The 24,055-nt window shown below is 35.0% G+C and overlaps 1 protein-coding gene across 1 annotated transcript in view; it reads left to right on the top strand.

Annotated features, from left to right (window-relative positions):
* Positions 1 to 24,055, top strand: part of LOC129230665 (glucose transporter type 1-like) — a 290,489-nt gene that overhangs the window by 119,335 nt on the left and 147,099 nt on the right. Inside the window, exons 3-4 of the mRNA XM_054865080.1 lie at positions 8,230 to 8,325; positions 22,065 to 22,225. Coding sequence (XP_054721055.1) covers positions 8,230 to 8,325; positions 22,065 to 22,225 — 257 coding nt within the window. The remainder of the gene's footprint in view (positions 1 to 8,229; positions 8,326 to 22,064; positions 22,226 to 24,055) is intronic.

Below are 24,055 nucleotides of genomic sequence, written 5' to 3'. Positions count from 1 at the left end.
TTACAACGACTTTTCTCGTGACGTCTGTATGTATGTGCGTATGTGTGTATGTGCGTATGTGCGTATGTGCGTATGTATCTCGCATAACTCAAAAATGGTATGTCCTAGAAAGTTGAAATTTGGTACATAGACTCGTAGTGGGGTCTAGTTGTGCACCTCCTATTTTGGTTGCATTCGGGTGTTTCTAAAGGGGTCTTTTGCACCTTTTTGGGGGGAAATCATTGTTAATTTCGATGCAAACTCAAGTGGTGTTATAATTTGGCGGTCACTTGGCGATATATCGCCAGTCTTTTGGTTGCCAAGTTTTGTCGCCAACTTGGCGAAAAATTTGGCGATTTTTTTTTTTTTTTTAAATCTGCTTTCAATGTGGCCATTGCTAGTGATATTTAAAGAGTTAGAGAGAGAATCCCATTAAAATTGCAATAATAGGGAAATAGCATTAAATTGGTGTAAAAGGAAGTCATGTGATGCACACATCAGCTCGTTTACTGAACGATCCAGGGAAATAGTCCTTGACTTCATAGCATTATTGAAGAAATAATTTTGTATATAACACCTGAGGCGTTAAAACTGATGTAGCGGGAATCCTCGTTGCGAAATATAAATTTTTACTTGTTGTGGTGTTTTTACATGGTCTTTTTATATCTGGGCTATAAATTTTGAGGGCAAATGCTTTGCACGGACCAGCTAGTTATTATTAGCAGCATATTAGCTTAAAAGCGGTGCATTTTGTGTCTCGTTACGTTGGATACATACCAATCTTCCGCGCTTGCTACATCGGATTTTTATTCTAATTAAACTTGTAGCGAAAAATAATAACAAATTATTATAATTAACTTAATACGCGCAACAAAATATATTTACTGAAACCATGCTTTCATAAATGCTACGAATTTAATGCAAAATAAATTTTATTCGTTCCTTAAATTCTTCGTAGGATTTAGAAGCAAATTAAAAGTAAGAAACTGAGGTCTAATTAGAAGGAAAATGAAATGATTTCTTTGTTACAGAATACATTCTCAGAAAGTCCAGTTGCATATGTCATCAATCTTATTACCGGACCTAACAATAAGAACAATCGTATTAAGTCGTGCTCTTAGTACATTCCAAGAATACGAGGAATTCAACTCGATGGAAATTTAATTGCCAGGAACTAAGATAAAATAGAGTACGAAATAAACATTAATTAAAATGTCTTCAGAGGGAATGTAGAGAGAAAATAAAGTCTATGTATAACTTATGTTCAAAATATTTCTATGTATCAATTGACTAATATGAATTTTATCATTCCTCATTAAAGTTAGCATACGAGTCACATTTAAAAAAAAAAAATCTCTTAAGATTCGAAGGTGCAATGAATTTAATATGAACTAAATTTTTCCGTTCAAATGCATAACTAATGCGATTCTGAAAACCATTGTAAAAATAGGCAACCTATTATTCAGAAATAATTTTTAAATAACTCATTTCAGCACAGTTTACCCCCAAACGACAAACACAATCCACAAAATGTCATTTACCAGAGTTTTTTTCCCCTCTCTAACGGGGTGCGTTATAGGCACTACCTGTTTGCATGCCTAGAGCGTTCCCCGGAAATAGCATACATTCTTTCATGTAGCATCGCTATCGGCGGATGCTTTTACCACGAGAATTTTGACGAACAGTTTCTCCACCAGATGGTGGCCCCTGGGCTCTATTTGATGCAAAATTTCTCTAGGAATTTATTTTTGACAAAAACACTCTAAGCCAAGAGAGTGCTCGAGGAATCTTTTACATGCCGCATAAACATTCGGCATGGACGCGGTTCATTTTCTGCATCTTGAAAATTCACCGACTGCAGCCAGGACCGAACCTGCGCCTTTGGGCGTAAGAGACCAGCATCTAACCACTACACCACTCTATCACCTTACCAGAGATTTTAACTAATCAAATAACGACAGTTATTGGAGTAGAGCAAAAACCGATAAAAATTGTAAAATGTTAAGAGCCAGAAAAAATATATAATATGCAGTAATATCACAAATGTGCTGTAACCACAACTCAATTAATTAAATATATAAATTAAACGATGTTGAAGCAAAAGAACTTTTAAAAAATTTTTAGACACGTGTTTCGGGGTTACAAGAACTCGAAAACTACACGAAAAATTAAAACTTCTTTACATTGAAAAGGGAGTTTTTTCAATAAAAAACTCCCTGAGTAAAAAGTTCAAGTATTAGACATTAAAAAAAAAAACCCTTGCTCCTATCGTACAGTATTTTTATTTATTTGTCATCTCATTTAAATAGGTTTTCTACGCAATATCGATTGCTAGGAATAAGATTTTTATCAAATGTCCGTCTCCAACTACTGGATTTTATTTAATCCTATTTTATTCACGAAATTCTATGTCATAACACTATGTCTGACGAAACTATTTTGTGTTTGATTGTGTTTTTGTATAAGACTCTATCTCTCTCTCTCTCTCTAAAGACTTTTTCACGTCTGTCTCTTCCTTTATTTAAATTTGTTTACAGAATTCGTATTTGTATAAAATAATAAAGTTTTTACAGATGCATCTTTTTTAATTAAAAAAAGTGTGTCGTACAGACACACGATAGAAGTGAAACTTTTATATTTTCTCTTTCTTTATTTTTACATTCTGACCTGTCACTTCACCCGCACGTTTTCTCATACGCCACATTCTTGTTCTTTCTGCACCTAACTTGCCAAATAAATTCTGCCTTCAAAATTCTGTTTCTGACTCTCCTGAATGTCCGAAATCCACAAATACATGCTTGCTTCGGTTCAGCCTTGAAATTTATGTTAACTTTATTAACAAAATTAACTTTACAAATATTATTATTTTTCATTGTTTTTGACAACAATTAAAAACCAACTACGTCATTTCCGTCGCACAAAAAGATTGTGTGACGGAATATTGTGGATCAGAATTTCAAAGCCCTCGCATAAAAAGTTTCAGTTCAATAAGCTCTCGCAGACGATTTTTTCATTCCTGCAACCGAAAAGTTGACTTCTTTTAAAACTACGTGCACTAAAAGTGGCCGTGATAAATTTGGAAACTACAAATCGAGGTTGTGAATGCTACAGGTTGATAACTGCAATTCATTTTTTTTTCGTTACTATTTCCAGGAAAACTCAACAAATTAATGTTTTCCCGCGATTTCTGGGAAACGTAAAGGGTGGATTTAAATGTTATTAAATTACCATTTCTAAACTTTATTTAATCAGAAGTGTTTATGTCTTCTTTGGAACAAAACATTTCAACAAAAGTGAAACATTCTTCTTTTTCCAACTTCGCAATGGGGTCGTTTCCGAAATTTTAAAAGTTTTTTTTTTTTTTTTTTTTGAAAGAGCATGTTTAAAAACATCAGATTTGACCATTTTTTAAATACAGATGGCTCTCTATTTAACGAAATTAAAGGGACCACGAAAAATCGTCCTTAAGTAGAATGCGTCTTTAAAGAGAATGCTTTTAAAACTGCAGCAGAGCATCCGGGACCGTGAAAAGTTGCCTTTAAATAGAGAAAGCCGTTAAATGGATCGTCGTTAAACAGAAAGCCGACTGTAGTTTGACAAAGTTTAATATTTTGAAAAAAAAAAATTACTTTAATCGGTGCGCAGATTCAATTTCCTATTTTTACGCTTCTGCACATGACATCACAAGTGATGAAATGCCATTCACTGATGCCATTAGCGCAGAGCACAATATTTAATTCGCTTCTTTACTCACATGTATTGGCAACGATATAGTTGATAGCAAGCGTAGAGCGTCATATTTAATTCGCTTCTGTATTATCATACCCTGGAAACGCGGTAGGCAGCAAGCGTAAATATTCAGCGCGTCAGTGAACTGCTCTCCAAAGTAGATCACTTGTGACGTCATAAAAACCATGACTTATTTGAAAACTCGGATATTTTGAAAAATTAATTAAAAATTAAACGTTTTGAAGATAAAAGATTTTCCTCGCCCCCCCCCCTTTTTTTTCTTTTTTTTGCTTATTCTATCAACAGTGATCAACTATTCAATCAGTGACTAAATGTAGTACTTTTGACTGAAGGTAACAACCCCATTACGTAGTTGTAGTACTCAGCCGACAAAATGTCAGCTCTGAAAGTACAAACTATAAAGTATTATTATATGAGTCTTATCTGCCGAGTACTTTGTCTTTTGATAGTAGTTTCAAACTAAGTTTTGTTTCTTAATTATCTGCAGAAAAAAAAATGCCACATAGTAATTTCTATCTGAACATTCAAATCCATATTCTAAAAAGTTTATACACATTTCTGATGAACAGAATTCGTTTCCTTTACATTTTATCGGAATGAGAATGTCTAGAATGGCATTTGCCATCAGAATTTCTTTTGTCTGGTTTTTTGATCGTTTGACGAAAGTCTCTTTTGCGCAAATCTTTCTTCTCTTTGTGTTCTCTTTCTTTTCTTTTTCTTTTTTATATTTTCTTTTGTGTCTGCTCTTTTCTTATTGCGGTCAAAGTATTGACAGCTCCATGTTTATGTAGGACTTCTATGGTTTATCGGGAGACCGATGAGAATCGTCTGGTATTTTTAGCATTTGATTTTTCGAATTTTATTTTTTAGCCACGAATTCTTTTCAAATTCTGAAAGACTGTATACCGTATCGATTATTGCGGAGAAAATAATGTTCTGTATTTGTATTATTTTTGCTTCCGAATTTCGTAAAAACTCTGATAGGTTTTTGATTTTAGAGTAATTTTTCTTTTTTGATGCTTCCGCAAACTTTTTCGAGATTTTATTCATTTGTTCTTTACTTATTTAATGAGATTCTTGTATATGTGTGTGTGTGTTACCCTCACATTTTAATTTATTTTTTTATTTAAGATATGTATTTTACTTAGACATTCTTTGCTAACTTGGAATGAATATATTACTACATATTTAATGCATTTAAATATATTTATAGTACTAATATTCTTTACTCCAGAAAAAATTTTGAACTGCATAAGGACGTAAATAGAATGTGACATTTGTGTTATAGCTCAATGATTGTATCGTTAGATTGACAAAATACTGTGTCGCCAATTAAAACAATTAAGGTTTCAAACATGCACATATAATGCATTGTTGCAAAATGCATGCTTTCTGTAAAAAACCGATACTTATTCCGTAAAATTAAACCGATACTTATTCCGTTTGATTGTACTAAAAACGCTATTTCTATCCTTTTCCTTTTTTTTGGGCAATCACATTGCTTATTAGTCTCATTTGACTGTTTTGAATTCCTGTGATTTTATTTTTCCACCGCCTCTCTCTGCAGCACCACCGTCGACCGGCCCCTCCCGATTCTGCTCCTCTAGCGAGCAAAGTCTCCAGGTTGCGTCCACATCCAACATACATGCGCATACTTACACAACGACACACACACATACACCTACACACACCATCACACATATTCACACACACCTACATGCACACATACACACATCAGCACACACACGCACTCGTAATTGCAAAAACCATAATTTGAATTCCAGATGTCAAAATTCAAATTAATTTTCTTTTCTTTTCTTTTTTTGCTGCTAATTTTAGTTTTTGTGAACTTGTTACTGCATGCATATAGTATTGACATAAATTCTGAAGAATATGATATCACGTTCATTTAAAATTACCCATTCCGAGAACAGTGACTGTAACTGGGTTCCAAAGAAGACAATGCAACATTCACGATCACCAGAAAGTTTAATTTACTTTTTAAAAAGTAATTAATAATATCAAGATATTTTGGTGACGATGACCTGCAATTTTAGAATCCAATTCCCATTCCATCCAGCGAGCAAGTATCACATAAAACACGATCGTTTATTTTGATTGAAAGAAGAAAGAAAGAACAGTGGAGAATGCATCGTGTAAAAGAGTACTAAATATTTCATTGCAAAAAGTCGAGTAATTATTCTTTAATTTCACTTCAGTTGGACACTTTTTGCCTGGAGAATAAATAAGTATTTTATTTCTGCTGTCATTCTCATCTGCAGCTATACTTGAGAGAATTAAGCCTTCATTACTACATCCCCGGCGAAAAAGATTTTCCCTTTTCGTCTGAAGCTTTTATGTAATGACTTCGGGTTTAATTATTTGAATCTTCCCCAAAACTTGTATTTCTTTCAATACGAGGAGGAAATTGATCGTCGTTCTCGTTAATAGCTCAGGAATTTTGCGTCCGTTTTTGAAATTAGTGCGCCCCCTGGATGTTTCTCGGGAAAGAATTTTTGCATTCTTTTTAGTTGTTGAATGTAATTAATTGGAGAATATCCAATGTGATGAGAAAAGTTTGGCACGAGAAATTTTAAAAGTAAAAGGAATCGGTTTTTCTTGATTAAAATATGCTCTTGCGCTTTTTAAAACTATTTTCAAAATGCTTAACAACATTTCCTTCAATTACAAAGGATTGTTTTTAAGGAATTACGCTCTCTTGGACTAATGAATTCACTGTTTTGATTGAAACTGTGCTCTTGAGCAAACCTCTTTCTGAAATTGAATATGCAGTTTGAATATTAAGTAAGCTGAATGATTATATGTATAGTGGATTTGTTTATTTTGCTGAGAGGGGGGTGGGGGGTTCCCCGTTGCATTACATGTACTCACCCGTGTGATCAAATTATGATTTAAATGCAAAACAAAAATAATAGTAATAATAATAACAATCTTGAGTCAAAACAGTGCGACGTTGCGCCGCAGATTCTTGAAATAGATTGCAGATAGTTTCTTAGCCGAGGCGAAAAAAATTTAAACTTTTGGAAAGAAAAAAATCTTACATTTCTACGAACGAAGATTTGTACTGTATTTCCTGGGATCTGAGATAAAATCCACATGTGGCATGTATTTGTGGTTTTAAAGTTTAGAATTTTATCTGAAAGCATTTTTACACTTTATGATTTAGACAACGGTTTGTTTTAAAGCCTTTTTTTTTAGGTTTTTAATCTGCGTCGCAGACTGCTTAAAAATTGACTCCCGGGATAATAATATCATTATTATTTTTATATATAATAAGAGTAATAATAATAATCACAAGTGTAAACACTTTCAGACTTGACACGCATAAATCTTTCCTAATCAAGATAAATAAAAAGTAAAAAACATGTAAAGTAGAAAAAGAAAGCACGGATCTTATCGAGACGTACATTAAAATGAATAGTAAAAAAGTTTTCTCTAATAAAAGAATATTATTCGTCGCTCTGTGTTGTTTATGGTAGTTTTCACTTTGATACATACCAATATTAGAGTAGTTGACTGTTCAATACACTGCTCCAAATGCAAGTGTGATGATTTCATAATGACCATCTTCACTGACCTGTAGCGAAAAATTTTTTATCAAGTGAAAAGTCGTTAAATTCAAATTCTAAATACCATACCATTAAACAGCACGTATGCTTTTGCCGAAAACGCTAGGACAAAAAGGGTTTTATGTGACAAAAAACGATTTAAAAGTATTTATTGCTAACTGAAACTGAACCTCGTTTCACGACTAAATTATTTTTTCTATAAATAATTTTAAACATTAATAGAGATCAGCAGAACCTAAGAGAAAGTATTCTAGTAGATAGAGCGACAGTAAATTTCTTTTAGAAGCACGAGAAAACCTCTTGGACGATGACTTTCTTCATTGTCACGTGACAGGTAGTTTACATCCTTCCTTGATCGTTTTGGTTCAGTTAAGTTATTTTGAGCGGCAAAACATTTCCAAATTCCAATACCTCGCCACCATTTGCCTTGCAACCGTAACTTCCAGAGAGCTTAAGTAGCGACACGTCCGCCCTCTTGGGGCTAAACGCTGGTTTCTTTCTACCTCTGCTATGATCAAGTAGCGTGTTTTGCTTCTTGATTGTAGTGCTTCTTGATTGTGGAGAACATGGAGTTAATAAGAAACCACAATCAAGAAGCAAAACACGCTATTTCCCTATAGGCAGAGATAGAAAGAAACCAGCGTTTAGCCCCAAGGGGGCGGACGTGTTGCAACTTTAGCTTCGATCGAACTCTTCAGGGGTCTAAAATACTGATGAGAGACAGTCAGGACAATCAAACAAAACTGAATAAATAAACAAATAAATACTTTCCTCAGGTTGTCTAATGCCAGTGTTAGCTAATACCTGCGATACGAGCAATACGATGCTTGAATTATGTGATCTGCTTTTAGCGGCAAACCAATGTTAATACTTTCGAGGGACTACCTAACACTCTCTTGTTCTTTTTCAGGGTCTGACATGCAGTTTGATCTTCGCCATCTTTGCTGCCGTCCTCGGTATGGTACAATTTGGCTACAACACCGGTGTCATCAACGCGCCTCAACAGGTAAAAGTTCTATTGCCAGTCACATAAATGTTACAAGTTTTCAGCCTCGTTTTGAATTAGGAGGTTTTTAAAGACTATTTCTTAAGTTATTTTCTCTGTCATAATCCCCACCGATTTCGCTTTTTAATTCCGCTAATTTTTGTCGTCATGCCAGTTAGAAAAATCAATACAGCATCAACTTAGGTCAAGTGGGAATAATAAGCAATTTGTGATTAACTAAATAAATACTTTTTTTGCATGAAAAGTAAAATAAGAAATAACAACGTCAAATAGCACAAATTGCAGATTACTGCAGACGCGTGTTTCGGAACGCCCTTTTCAATGCAAAAGAAATGAGCTTGTGGGTGAAAAGACATCCGACAAAAACGTTCGTGATTGCTAAAAAAGGTTAGATTCTTGTTTCATATCGCGAACTGTATAGAGAACATAGGCTCTACGTCTACAAGGTGCAATTAAATTTTTAAGGCTTCCAGAAACATTGTTTGAATAATGTTTTTTAACCTAGAATCTTCTGAGATTTGTCCGTTACTGACCAGGAAGCCATACGATAGTGTATGATAAAAAAAAATCTAAATGAGTTGCAATTGAAAGTGCATGTTAAAGCACGTTTTTTGGGAGCATAAATTATTTGCCCTCGTGTCCCTGTTGTCGAAATATGAGGTCTAAAAGTATGCCAAAATTTTAAGAAAAGCACCAAATTTGGCGATTTTCGGCGAGAAATGGAAGGCACCTTTCACACGCTTTGCAAGCGGTAAAACTCCGTGGTTCTTCAAGTCATTAAATTTGGCGAAATTTCGTAAATTTAAAGACTTTTGAAGCCTTCTATCTCTATAACGAGATCACGAGAGCAAATAGTTTATGCGTCAAAAACGTGTCTGAATATGCGCTTTTCATTGCTATCTATTTAAAAAAAACCTCATTATTACAATATACGTGTGAGTCCCTGGTGAGAAAAAACAAATAGTATTTTTCATTGTTTATGGGAAGCTTCAAAATTTTAAAACTGGAATACATGTTCTTCGCAACGTTCATGCTGTGAAACAAAAATCTAACATATTGGGGTTTGTGCAGCAAGTAATATATCTGTTACCATGGCATTGCCTTATGAGTTCAGACTTGAACACTCTATTGCCAATTGTTAACTTCTGTTATTTTTTAGTAGCGATTAACTTAAAAACTGCTATTGTTATATCTTTGTTTTGGCAACGATTAAAAAGCTTATTCCTCGCAAACCTATCAACTCACCCGACACAGAGCAAGTATAATTAAAGCAATATAAAAATAAAAAGAATATACTATAACATAAAAAGTATGTATATAATAAGTATGTAAAAATAAAACAAAGCTCTGGGTAGCTGAAGCTTTGTTTTCTGAGCCGGAGGTCGTGGGTTCGATTCTCACAAGTGCCCTGAGTTTTATTTCCTTTTGTGTTGTAAATCTTTGTCCAGGAGCATGACACACAGTTCGCTATGTATGTGAAGCTGTTTAGCTTCTGTATAAATAAATAAATAAAATTTATTGAAAAAAAAAATTCAAAAGTTAATTGTAACTCGTTTGGGTCTGTATGAACCTTTTGTAATCTATTAGATGAGTTGGACTAGCGTTTGCAAATAATCAGCCAGCTAATTTTATACTTTATCAAAATCTCTTATCTTTACCGCTTTAACTAACCTCAGGAATCAGCTAATTTCATCTAATTTTCTCATTTAATTAATGACTCATTTTATCTTTGTTGTTGAGCTATTTCATGTAACACTTAATTTTACACGTTCCCATTTAATGTCACCAGCGAATGTCTACCACTTAATGTCACTCGTTCACATTACTTTCGCTACTTTACGCTGCTTCTCATCATTTATTTGACAAATATTTGATAGTTTTATTGACTTGCAGAAAAATATTTGATTAATCCATGAAACAAGCTAAGTGTAAATTTACACTTTGAGATTTGTTGCATAGTAGTTCCCCATTTTGTTATATTTGGTTGACATTAATGGCAGTAAGACGTTGGCATTAAACATAGTCGTGGATATTTTCTCTGCTTTTTAATGTAAATGTTGACTTATATAAACGAACTAACATCTTATTGTTTTTAGTTTAATGGTTAAATTAAGTTTTGCATGTAATTAAATTCTTCAAATATTAAATACTGAAAAATGATTCTTCAAAGAAATTTTAATGTAAGGTAAACTCTTCTGAGAGATTTTAAGACAGAAAAGTGTGAAAATCTGATGTTATTTAATAATTAAGATGCACTTTGACTAATTTTTGTTCTTAGTGTGGAAAATTGATGAAATAAACAGGTACTCATTTAAGAGAGATCTCGAGATAGATTTTGGGTAAAAAAAATTTCTCACGAAATCTTTTGCTAGTGTTAGTTAATCTTTTTTATTTGAGTTTTGTTCATAATGGGGTCGTTTCCGAAATTTAAGGTATTTTTTTCTGAAAGAGCATGCTTGAAAACATAGGATTTAACCATTTTTAAATAACTTGACAAAGTTCGCTATCTTAAAAAAAAATATTTAAATCGATGCACAGACTCTCAATTACATTTTTTACGCTTCTGCGTATGACATCGCAAATGATGAACTGCCATTCACTGTTGCCATTACCGCAGAGCGTAATATTTAATCCGCTTCTTTACTCATATGTAGTGCCAACGATATGGTTGATACTAAGCGTACAGCGCAATATTTAATTCGCTTCTGAATTATCATAACCTGGAAACATTTGTTGACGTCATAAAGACCACGCCTTGTTTGGAAAATTGGACATTTTAAAAAATTAATTAAAAAATTACTGTTGGGAAAATGAAAGTATTTTCTGGGTCCATGTTTTATTTTATTTTGCTCATTCTATCAACTTTAGTGAGTAAAAGTAGTACTTTGACTGAAGTAAAACCCCTAAATATTTGCTGTGAACATTTACTGCTGAATTAAAAATTGTCCCTTAAAAAAACGCATTCCCTCGGTAGATGTTGACATATAAATACAACTAACGGGCTGTCTATAAATGATGTCACACTTTTTTTCTACGTATTTGACCTCTTCTGGCTTTTGTCACAAAGTGTCACACTTTACCTCACCCCTTCCCCTGTCTTATGTCACGCTATATTGAATTGCACGCCATCCAGTCGTCAGCGAAAGGTTTCAATTCATCGAAGATCACCAGAAAAGCACAAGTTATAATAGCCCGACCTTGTACTTGTCCACCAATTTACATATGAACATCTTTTTTCACGTGAACCAACTCCAATATGCAACACGTGTAATGTCAGACAGTGTAGCATATCCTTTGCAATTGTCCAATGTACATCATCATTTCAAATTCTTCAATCAGTTTTATCAATCTTTGAAAGAACTACTAGGGGACACGCCTCATTCCAAATTGTTACCCTTTTTTTCAGGAGATTTGGTTTTTCTCTTTAATTTAGTGCCAGTCCTTACGTCCTTGTTCTGTCATTCATGTTTTTTACGTTACTTAAAATTATTTTTCAGTCTATTATTTTGGTTTGTTATTAAAAATTAAAACTTCGTAAATTTTTTAGTTTTTTTCAGTAAATTACCGCCCTATAGCCAGGACTAAGGCAGAAATACATGAAATACACCGCCAGCTCAGTCATTCCAGCCGAGGACTGCAGTTTCATGCTTATTAGCACTCATCAGCCCGGCTTAGGAATTGACTGAGCTGGAGGTCTCTTAAGGAAGCCAAAAGTGCCAAACAATCTGGTAGCTAATATGGAAGTAGCACAGACAAGACGAGTGACCGAAACAATGGTTCGGTTCAACTCGAAGATTGAAGGCAAGGCAGGTATTTTCAGTAAATTATCTTCGAGTTGAACCGAACCATTGTTTCGGTCACTCGTCTGGTCTGTGCTAGTTCCATATTAGCTACCAGTTTGTTTGGCATTCTTGGCTTCCTTAAGAGATTTTCCACCTCCAGCTCAGTCAACTCCTAAGCCGGGCTGATGAGTGCTAATAAGCACGAAACTGCTGTCCTCGGCTGGAATGACTGAGCTGACGGTGTATTTCATATACTTCGTAAATTTGTTTATATCGGCAAATTTTTTCAAAATTTTAGAAGTTTTATATCCTCCCCTCGTTACACTAGTTCATCTTTACCGGCACTTTTTTCTGCAGTATAGCCTGTCAAGGTTCTTGCGCCATAAACTCTAATAGAACTTACCAATCACGCTTCACACTTCTTGATACAAACTCCCTCCTCCGTGTTAAACACTTGAATTTCATGAGCCCTCCCCCCCCCCCTATCTCGTCAAGGCGTGACATCATTTGTTTACGATCCGTAAGGAGTTATTTAAGTATAACTGAAACACTTCAACCAATTTTTGTTCCCCATCAAACTTGACAAACATTCAAAATTAAATATTGATAGATGAATTCTCACGCAAGGCTCCTTTCACTAGCTTGCTGTTTTAAATATTCGATTTACACAAAACGCCTTCTTCGAGTACTTTCCTGAAGCTTTTGTCTCGGATCAAGTTTGCAAAGCTGAAAATTGATATTTCGAGAGCGAAGAATATTACTCCATTGCATTCAATACCAGTCATCAATAAAGAATAAATACCTTTGTGCTGAAAAATTAAAATGTCAGTAATCCAACGTTATTAAGCACAAAACTTGCAAATGATTGCAGACACGTGTTTCGGTGTTACAAGGAACACCTTTTTCAATGCAAAGAAGTGTGAGCTTTTGGATGAAAAGTCATCCGAGAAAAGCCAAACTCTTTTCTCGGATGACTTTTCATCCAAAAGCTCACACTTCTTTGCATTGAAAAAGGTGTTCCTTGTAACACCGAAACACGTGTCTGCAATCATTTGCAAGTTTTGTGCTTAATAACGTTGGATTACTGACATTTTAACCAGTCATCAATGTCTGTTACTTCTCAATTACAAGTAGTCGATTTGTAAGAAAGGGCTAAATTTGAAACATCCTATCGAAATTGATTTCCCGACATCCCATGCCGGGCTTCAAGAATGTCGCCCCGGCAAAGAATGCAATAAACTCGTTTCAAATAGAACATTCGCCTGAATTACATCAAAGAGTTCTAGCGTGAAAGTATTGGATCAGTCGCATCTTTTCACATACTCGACTCGAGTCAATCGTAGAGCAATGTACAAAAATGTGAAGAATATTAGAAGGGAAGTAAGATTCAGCGAGTCTCTGGCTCAGAATGATACAGGTATTCTAATAATGATTTCCAAAAGGATGAAGAAAATGATTTCCATCAGAAGGCTGTGTCCAAGGGAGAGGTTTTAAGGGTTAAACCTTTCTGATTAGAAGCTATTATTTTTCAATGGTTGACTTTTTTCAGCGAAATGAAATTGTACTCGAAATATTCGAAAATGAAACAATGGATATTGTGTATGTGTTTTTCTGTAGCTCAAAATCATTTCCCAGTTTATTTTATTGGTTTGTTATTTGAAATTTAAAACTTCGTTCATGCGTTTATTTCGACAAAACTTTTAAAAGTGCTAGAAGTTTTATGATTTTCACTCCTTAAGTAATTTTACCCTTTTTTGGCATCTTTTCGGATTTTCTAACAATCGTTTAGCGCAGTATAGTGTAATATGGCTCTTGCGCCATTAAAACCAATGAAATCAAAAAATCAGCCGGCCAAAAATTTGGCAATGTTATGCTGCCTTCCAGAAGAGGAAATGCGTTTCTCAAACGCTTATTTTTTTTATGTTTGTAAAAATTTGTTTTCATATTCCTTTATTTTTTCCTCACTTTTTCGGTGTTATTATTTGGTACCTCCAAAACATATATATATCTTTTTTTATATTTGAAGCTAAGTTCAATAAATGATCCTTAAATGAAAAAAAACAGTAGACGAAATGGTATCTTGCTTAGGAGAAAAATATTTATCCAGCACAAAATATCAAAACGGGAAGTTCTTTTTTTCACGTAGCGAAAATTTCACAGAACATAAGCCCCTCTCTCTCTCCTTGAAATCCTGGACACACGACACTAAAGTTTCATACACAGCGAAAATTCTCTTTCAAAATATATATATATATAAATGGTTGAGTTAATTCATTTCTTAGGGATCATTTGCAGAAGAAAATATACGAGGGAATTCCTTTATATAGAGCGTGATAGTTTAATAAAGAGTATTTTTTGAAAAGAAAACTTAACAAAACGTGGCCGAGTCTTTTATCTGGTTGTGTTTCACCTGTAACTATTATTTTTATTTTAAAATTTTAGGGGACAGCATTCAGAAGAAAGATGATGGAATTTTGTTTTGTATCTTTATCTGACCTTTTTTCCTTTAGGAAACGAATGCTCTTGCTAAATACGGAACAGCAGTATAATAAATTGAACTTGGCGATAGTTGTTACAAATTTTGGTGACAGTGATTGAATTTTCAAAATTTTTCTAATTAGAGTCTAATTATTCATATTTTTCTAGAATGTATACTGAGAAGAATATTTATTAAGGAAATTGAAGTAAAAAACTGATATTAAACGTAAAATGGATGGAATCGAAAAAATGAATTCAACCAGATTTTTGCGAAAAGCAATTTCATAGGAAACACAAAATTGGCAGAATTATCACTATATTTTATACGGCTTATATGTATTTGTAAACATTTTTCTGCAGTGATGACAAAAACTTTATTATTCCTACACAAAAGTAATTTTCATCACAGTTAAAAATCGACTAAAATTTTATTTGCAAATAAAAATTTCGTGTTGTATGGCATTAGTCCTCTTCAAGCTCATTTCACGGAGAGTCCTGTTTTTCATAATTACGATGGAGGTGTGCTTGGGGTTACCTGTCTTTAAAAGCATAAAACTAGCTTCATTTTATACTTATTATGTTTCGTAATCCTGAATTTATAATAGGATTTTGAGAAATGTCTTGTTTTTGTGGCAACGAGTGTAATTTCGCCTAAGGTTTGACGTCCAAGTAGAGCTGAACGCAAAACGTTTGGAAGATCCCTTAAATAATCTACAAATGTGCGTCAGGCACAGAAATTCGATAAGGACAGGACGAAACATAACCGGAAATAACTGCCAGGCGAACACTCGATGCGAAGGAGTGTGTATAAAGAAAGAAACGTACGTGGCCAACTGTGCGTCTGGAGAATAGAATTTCCCACATTTCAAAAGATGCACGTAACTACCATTTGGCAGCAGGACTATTCGTTCCGCCATCTTCGGTCTATAGTCCGCATCGGAGAAAACTAGGGCATGACATTTCAAACAAGAGTTAAATTCTAGAAATTGAAAGGAAAAAAAATTAAAAAATTAATTTGAATTTTGACATCTTGCATTCAAGTTATGTTTTTCGCAATCATGAGTGTGTGTATGTAGGCGTGTGTGTTTGTGTGTGAGGGGGGGTATGTGTGTTGTGTGTAGGTGTACGTGTGTTGTGTGTAGGGGTATGTGTATGTGTGTAGGCATGTGTGTTTGTGTCTGTGTGCAGGCATAAGTGTGTGAGTAGTTGTGTGTATGAATGTGTGTGTATGTGGGGAGGGGGGCGGGGTATATGTATGTGTGTAGGCATATGTGTTTGTGTCTGTGTGCAGTTATAAATGTGTGGGTAGTTGTTTGTATGAGTGTGTGTTTGTGTGTGTGTGCATGTGTAAGTAGGTGTCTGTATGTATTTGTGTGTATGTGTTTGTGTGTGTGTATGTGTTTGTGTGTGTGTATGTGTTTGTGTGTATATATGTGTGCGTGCGTGCGTGCGTGCGTGTGTGTGTAGGATATGGACGCAACCTGAAGACGGTTTTCGCTAGAGGAGCAGCATCGTGAGGACCCGGTCGACAGTGATGGTGCGGAGGGTGGCGGTGGGAAAATAAAATGATAGGACATCAAAACAGTCAAGTGAGAACAATAAGCAATCATGATTGCTCAAAAACTAAAATATTTTTATTAAAGGTAAATTAAACAACGTTATAAATGAACAAAATTTGCAAGTATTCACGTGCCTTTTTCTGGGTTACAAATAACCCCCTGTAAAATCTAAGTACATATCTGGATCTTTCCAGGTAGTTGTGCCCTGCAACCACACACTAGATAACTGGACTAAGCAAGACTTCTCCCGGTGGGAGAAATGCCGTTTCAATTCATTTTTTAGACCATTCAAGTCGAAAATAATTGGGATAATCTTGTAAAAGAGATACAGGAAAACCGTTCTTTTTTGAGACTGTTTCAAATTTCCCGAGCTTTAGTAGCAGTTTAAAGAAAATCCCCCGTTAAAAAATAGAATCGAAATATTATTAACTTTTTATAGCATAGCTTTATGTTAGCGTTTAATCGTCGAGATCAAATAAACACTGGGGTTTCCGCGTTCAGCTGACCACCTAACCTAAACACCTGCCTTTCACCCCAAAGACTTTCGGTCTGAAAAATTGAGATGGGCAGAGTGGACTTTGGCCTTCTTGGACTGTTGCCATTTGGGTATATGCTATTGGTTTTGGTTTTTTGGTATAAAATTCCCAATCAGTATTACAGAAGCGGTATTTAATTTAAATTGTTGGCATATATTACCATACTGTAAATATAATTTAATTTCAAAAACTGGGGGGGGGGATATTTCTCCCTAACTGCACCCCTGCAATGATGAATCAGATTTCATTTCAAAATGTAATTTCGAAGATTAACAAAAAAGGTTCAATGTTTTTGAAGCAAAATTCAAAGATACATGCAAACTTTTCAAGCTTAAAAATTTAAAGAGATAAGTAGCACAGATATTTTTTTTTTTAACTATTGCATGTATTCTTAATATGCTTTGTGAATGATAGTGGAAATTGCCGGGCAGATTCAGCATTAAGTCCTTTGCAGTATTTATTTTTCTCAAGACTTAAGTTTTGAACCACTTGTTGCAAATGATAAAGTGCCAACACATTGTGACAATCGAGAGTATTCATCTTTTAAACCCAATCAGTATTACAGAAGCGGTATTATTTAAATTTTTGGCATATATTACCATACTGCAAATGTAAATATAATTTAATTTCAAAAACTGGGGGGAGGTATTTCTCCCTAACTGCACCCCTGCAATGATGAATCAGATTTCAAGTTCCGTATTCTTATACTCATCTGAGTCGGAGGTTGTACATTAACAATATTTTTTTTAATCCACAATTCATTTAGATTTTTTTTCCCTCTATACTTGGAAAATACTAAATAAAACTCTTACTCAAACCTTTCCATTGTTCGGTATTTTTTATTTAAAGGCCTCTTCTTTTTCATCCCATTTCTCTTATACAGTTTTTTTTTTCTTGAAAAGAATCAAAACAAAACTTCGAAAATTCTATCCTCCCCCCCCCCTTGAAAGTGCAGCTTTTTGCATGAACAGGGTTTTGTTTTCCCTAAAAGATTACTTAGTTCATTCATTTTTGAAAAATTGACGCTTAAACTACGAAGTTTTAGCCAGCCAATGTTAGTCAAAAATTTACTTTACAATTTAAATTTGTGTGCTCGTAAATCGTTTGTAAGCTATAAAATTCGGGATTTTATCTTTTCTCGAGAAGCTATCTGACTTTAGTATGCTAGTTATTTAGTTTGTTGGAAAGTTAATGCTTTTTGGCGAGACTTCGTCAACAGCTGTCTTAGATTTATCAAATAATATTCTTTTGCAGCAAGTGCCAACAAATGAAATCTTTGAAACCACCAGTAGCTCCTAGAAAAGTTTTTGGCATTATTTTAATTCGCTGCTCAATTATATTAATTATGACACTCATGGCTTTATTGCGTCACCACAGATTTCAATGCAGTCGTGATATGTCTTTTAAAAAGAGAGAGAAGGCCAAATGTTTTCTGTCCAGTATCACTTCTTGCATTGGAATTAGCACAACAGAAAATACTAAATTGTTGCATTTTCGTACTGATACGTATTGATGACTACATTTTTCAATTCAGGTATACTGATAGATTTGCAATGAAAATTGGATGATTATTAACTAAGAATGTGCTTTAATATTATTATTATTGTGGCTACAGATCCGAGATTAGAACCCTGCTTTATTCTTCTACTTCCTTTTTTTTTAAATTTTTTTAACTTCGAAAAGCAGTTTTTGTTATAGGTTTTTAAAACGACTAATTTGAACGTTAAGAAACGAAAGTGCGAATTTCAATGAACCCTTGATCGATTTGCGTGGAACCCTAGGATTCCGCGGAACACAGTTTAAGAAACGCTGTTCTAAGCTATTGTTAAAATTTCCGATAATTAATTTTTTCCCTTGGTATTTTGTTAATGTTACTTTCCGTGTTCTATTATTAAAATTCTTTTAATTGCTTTTTTCTTATTTATTTTTTAATTTTTTTTGTTGTTAACGCATTTTGAATTGAGTTCGAACCCAGTGTAATAAAATGCGACAGAAAAATTCTCGAGGAATTTAATAAGCTCAGCAACTAATATAGTTTTTCCCCCCTCGAGGATGCATAATTTTTTGTTGAGATATTTGAAATTTAAAAAAAAAAGTTGAACTACAAAATTGCAATAAAAACTTCATATTCGCAGATTTGTCCACGGTCCCAAAAATGGAGGTGAAGTCGATTTTGTTCCGGTTTCGGCGCGGAGGTGCACGTGGACAAAGAGATGGGGGGAAGGGGGCTGAGAAGAATAACAGCGAAATTAGAAAAAAGGTAAAAATAAAGTTGCATAAGAGAGATTTCTTTTTACGGAGATTACTTCCAAGTGGCAACAGAAACGAAATCTTTACCATAAAACCGGGAACGACCGAATGAGGGGAGTGCATTGACGTCACGGTGTTGCCATGACAACGGACGCGCAGGCGCATCTGGCGCCTCAAATGTCAGAGTTCATGCAGGATTTTAGGGATGCCCACGGGAGGAGGAAGCTGGTTTACCTGGAAGATTCATCCCTCCCTCATCATTTACGGTAGCATCCCTCCTCTTCCGCATCCCGGAGGATGACCGATGACCTGACGGCGGGAGGGAAGAGGCACCTTTTTTGGCGATTTATCTCTTTTTTTCATTTTTCACTTCTAAACCGGGCGAAGCTGCGTGTTATTGATGCGGAAAACAAATGTATTTATGACGGGATTTTTTTTTTCTCTTTCTCTTTTTCTGGAATGAGGTTGACGGAGTGAACATTATTTTTAGCGTGTCTTCCATGAAAATTTAATATCTTCCAATACTCACGATACAGGAAATTGAATTTGTTCACTTTTTGCCCTACAACACACAAGCCGAACATCTTTGTTAAAAGTTTTTCGAAATCAATTTTCTCATTCATCTCTTAAACATGAAAAATGCAACAAATAGTGCCTTTACATACTACTATTCATTTATTTTTCGTCTCAGTCTGTGAGATATAATAACTCTATTGTTGAATAACTACAGCGAAAGCTTACGAAGAGAAGACTATTAGTGATATAGGGACGATCGCTTAATAAAGTGACTAGTAAACACCGATAGTCTGAATCTGTGAAGTGTCACACAAATTAATTATGTTAGATTTTTGCAATGAAAAAACTTATGACCATCTTTTTCCCTAATCTGGCATTTTGTTTCTCCTTTAATTGTCTTAAATATTTTGATGTTAAAGTATAATTAATGGTCGCTAATTGTGTCTGAAAGTTACAAATAAAATAAATAACAAGCGATAACTTTGCCAATATTGTAATCATGCTGCAATGTTGCTGTTTCTTTTTGGGGAGCGAGATGCAGAGTAGATCTACGAGCTATATTATTGTATGATACAGTGAGAAGCAAAGGGATGTAAGTGACAAAATTAAAAATTTGAAGATAACCAGAACAAATGATAGGAGAATCTTACCTCTGCTTTGGAGCAAGAAATAGTACTAGTAGCCTTAGTAGCCGCTTCTGTACAGTATAATTTAGAAGCAGAATTAATGAAAGCCTACCTAGAATCAGAACTTTAAACACGCGCGCGATTTTATCGAAACTAGTTCACTTGCGTTCCTTAGCTTCTTACTGCCTTATATTTAGTTCGTAAATTGATAGTTTTTCAAAACATACTTACACCAGCAGTATTTTTTGATATATCTATCACTCCCCCCCCCCTTCTCACACACACACACACACAAATAACATTTCGATTTTCCTTTAATAACTATATGTCCAAAAGTCAGTCAACGTGCTGTTGAGAAAAGCCCTACGTCCGTCTTTACTCTTGGCTGATTTATGTCAGTCGTTCTTTGTTGAAGCTCCTCATCGGTCTATGGTTATAAGAGCTTTACGTCAGTCTTGAGCTTATGGAAGCTGTATGTTGGTGTTGGTAAAAGCTCTTCGGCAGCCCGAATTTTATAAGATTTCCATCCTCAGTCTTAAGCTCAACAGAGCTCTATGTCAGTCGGTGTAAATAAAGCTCTTCGTCAGCCCGATATTTATAAGAACTCTAACTTCAGTCTTGAGCGTATAGGAGCTCTATGTCAGTCATTGTTGATAAAAACTGCTCGTCTGTCCGACATTTATAAGAACTCTAACGACACTTGAGCCTATAGGAGTTCTATGTCAGTCGGTGTTGATTAGACTTCTTTTTCAACCCAATATTTATAAGAAGTCTGATGTTTATTGGTGCTCTACTTGAACCTGATGCTTATATGCGCACTGCTTCGGTCAACGTGGTGTTTTTATAAACTACGTAAATTAGGTTCTACGTCGAGCAGGAGCTTAGGTTATTAGGATGCCTGTAAATTTCGTTAATAAGAATTTTAGTTCTTGATAAGCGCAAGAAGAGGAACTTCTAAAAACAGTACCATTCAGTTTTATTCGTTGAAAAGACTAAAAAACATGTTTTACGTTTACTAAATATGACTTATTAGCCCATTTGTGACAAGCATGGCTATGAATGTGTTTGACGTAAGGATCATTCTCAAAATACTTCGTGTCGAAAAACATTTTTGTTTTAATTCACTAGTGTTTTTATGCCAATGCAATCACGCCTGCTTTTATCGAAAAAAAAAATTGCCTGCAAAGATCGCTTGCCTTCACGCATCAATTAATTGATGAAGCTCCCATCATTGGGATATACTGTATGTTAATGTCAGACAGAAAATGTGGTATTAATAATCAGGACTGTCTCTCCCGGAAGGAAAATGACTAACTCCGACACCGCAAGCACTGGCAGAGTTGCGAAGTCTAACGGAAAATGAGAGACTCCGATTCCGACTCTTAGACTTTTAAACCTCCGACTACGCACCGCTGCTAATAATATGAGCTGAAACATTAAGATGCAAACAACATTAATAAAGGGTGCATGCCCTTATATACAAATCCAAACTAAAGCTCTGATTATTACAGCAAAGTGAGTAAGCAGTTCAGATACTTTTTTTTTTTTTTCTATCTAGTGTAATAGGTTTGCTTCTGTTAACTTACTTACTGTTTTTTGCACGGGTAATGAAAATTCATAGATTCAGGCCTGAGTACATGGTCAACTTAGAACAATTTCCTATTGACTTCTTCGGTTAAAATATTTGTTTCTAATGGAGATGCGTATCGGCTTTTCTCCATTTTTGTTGACATAATACATTTCCTGGGAATCGGTATCAATACTTGCATGCGGCACCACAATCGTGGTATCACCATTATCACTTGAGAACTCTAATGCGCTGTTTTCCACCAGATGAAGGCACTTGGACTTCACGATGCGAAATTGCACGAGTAATTTAGTTTAGCCCAGAGTATCCTAGCCAAATAAAATCATTTGTAAAACTGTTATTCATATGTAAAAATTTGTTTGTTGAAGAGACGCCATACTCATTGTGTCGTTCGAATGTTTCAGGTGTTGAAGGACTTCATAACGGAGGTGCACCGCTCCCGAACAGACAACATCTTGTCGGACGATACGCGGGATCTCATCCTTTCGATAGCTGTCTCCATCTTCGCCATCGGCGGCATGGTTGGAGGCATCACGGGAGGCATTGTCGCTAATAAGTTTGGCAGGTAAGTCAGATTGTTTATCTTCACTTGATTCAACCAATCTATGCTGTTCCAGTCAAAATGCTGTTTCATTTGATTTGCACAGGATGTCCGAAAAGTCCTTAACACATTTTAAAAACTCATAGAAAGGCAACAAATTGTTGTATCAATCAGGGGCGGAGACAGAAAACCATTTAAAGGGGGGGGCATGCTGAAAAACTGTCCCCCACACCTATGAACGAATCTACGGTTTTGGGTCTGAAAACGTCGACTGTGCCAAAAAAAACAAAAGTGAACTATAGTACTAATTGTAAAGTTTTTTTTTTTTGATAAACTGAACAAAATAATTTCACGACTGAACTTAAGCAAGCATAGATCTGGATGTTTTTCTTTTGAAACTTTACAAAAAAAATCAGCTTTCGAGGCTTTCATTGATTCAACTTTATCAGTTTTAAAGCGTTTTTAAAAGCTTTTTTTCCACCAAGTATATACTCGTTTTAAAAAAAAGTTCGGTATCATGGCCGTAAATGCAGCAAGTTACTAAGGAGCACAAGAATTCTTTTCTCTCGCTTTTCTTATCAAACGTTCGTCGGCACCTGTGCGACATGAAGGGTGACGGTCGCAGTTAATTACTGCAAAACATATTGCCTACCTGCCGCTCCCATCAGCCGTGACAGGAAGGGGATGCGCTTTTACAGGCTCGGTTTTAATTACAGGCTGCCTCGGACGATCGAGTGGTTACGGGGAAATGGAGCCCCGTAATGAGATGCCGCGAGTCGTTAGGGAAAATGGCTCGCTTTTTATTCCCCGCGAATGATGAATTTTAGGGAATATTAGATGCGTGATAATCGGAAGTAATGAGACATGTTTTTGTTTTCATCGCTCCGACAACGCGTGCGGTTGATGATCTGAAATTTCATAAATTACCAACCTAATTGTCTCCGTCTTAAAATGTAAGAACTTCCAGTCATCTTTTTTTTTTTTTTTTTGAATATGTTTTCTTTTTTGGGGGAAACTTCGCAGCTAAGACGATCGTACAGTTGAAGTGAAGTTTAACGTTTTGCAGGCTAAGGGGAAAAAATCACTGCTTCTTTTAAGGTCCCTTTTTCTTCTCACAATTTTTTTGCGCACTTTCTAACGTGCTTATACTATTTTTCCTAGAATGTTTAATGAAAGCAGTAATAATTTTAATAATGAAATTAGTCTGTCGCTGTTTGGCAGTCATTTTTGCATAGGCGAATAAAGGTTTCACTTTTGCTTTCTAAAAAGGGAAAGACAAAACTATTTCGTGAGACAATATAGGTTTAAAGAGACCTTGCTAATGTGCTTTCATACACACACAAACATACATTACGTTTTTATACACACATATATTGTATCAGGGGCAAATCGGTGCCGGAAAGCAGTGTCTGACTTTGTGTGCATGTAATGCGCCAACATTGTGTTTACAAACGTATGTTACTATGTAAATCTTGTTCATCATGATATGACACACTAGCATGCTGAGTTTGTCAACAACCTTATGAGACACCCTTTATATGTATGGGAAAAGGGACACAAGTGAACACATGTTTTACTAAGATAACTTCAAGCAGAAAAAACCTTGAAAAATTATCAAGTAATTGCAGTACTAGTCTTGGCTGAGCGGTAAGAGCAATGAGTCGTTTTAAGTTTCAGTGGTGGTAACTTCTTTGTTTAGCAGGTTTTGTGTGTAATTTTATCAGTCAACATATTTTAAACTAAAAAATTACACTTAATAATTGAAAACCATTATATGAACATTCAAGTAAATTTGTGACAATGTTTAATTTTTTTTAATTAAATTAAGATTTTTTAATTTTTGCAAATTAGTTC

Source organism: Uloborus diversus, chromosome 9, assembly GCF_026930045.1.
Source record: "Uloborus diversus isolate 005 chromosome 9, Udiv.v.3.1, whole genome shotgun sequence".
Lineage (NCBI taxonomy): Eukaryota > Metazoa > Arthropoda > Arachnida > Araneae > Uloboridae > Uloborus > Uloborus diversus.
Note: the sequence above shows the minus strand (reverse complement) of the source record. Positions and strands in the feature narration are given on the sequence as shown.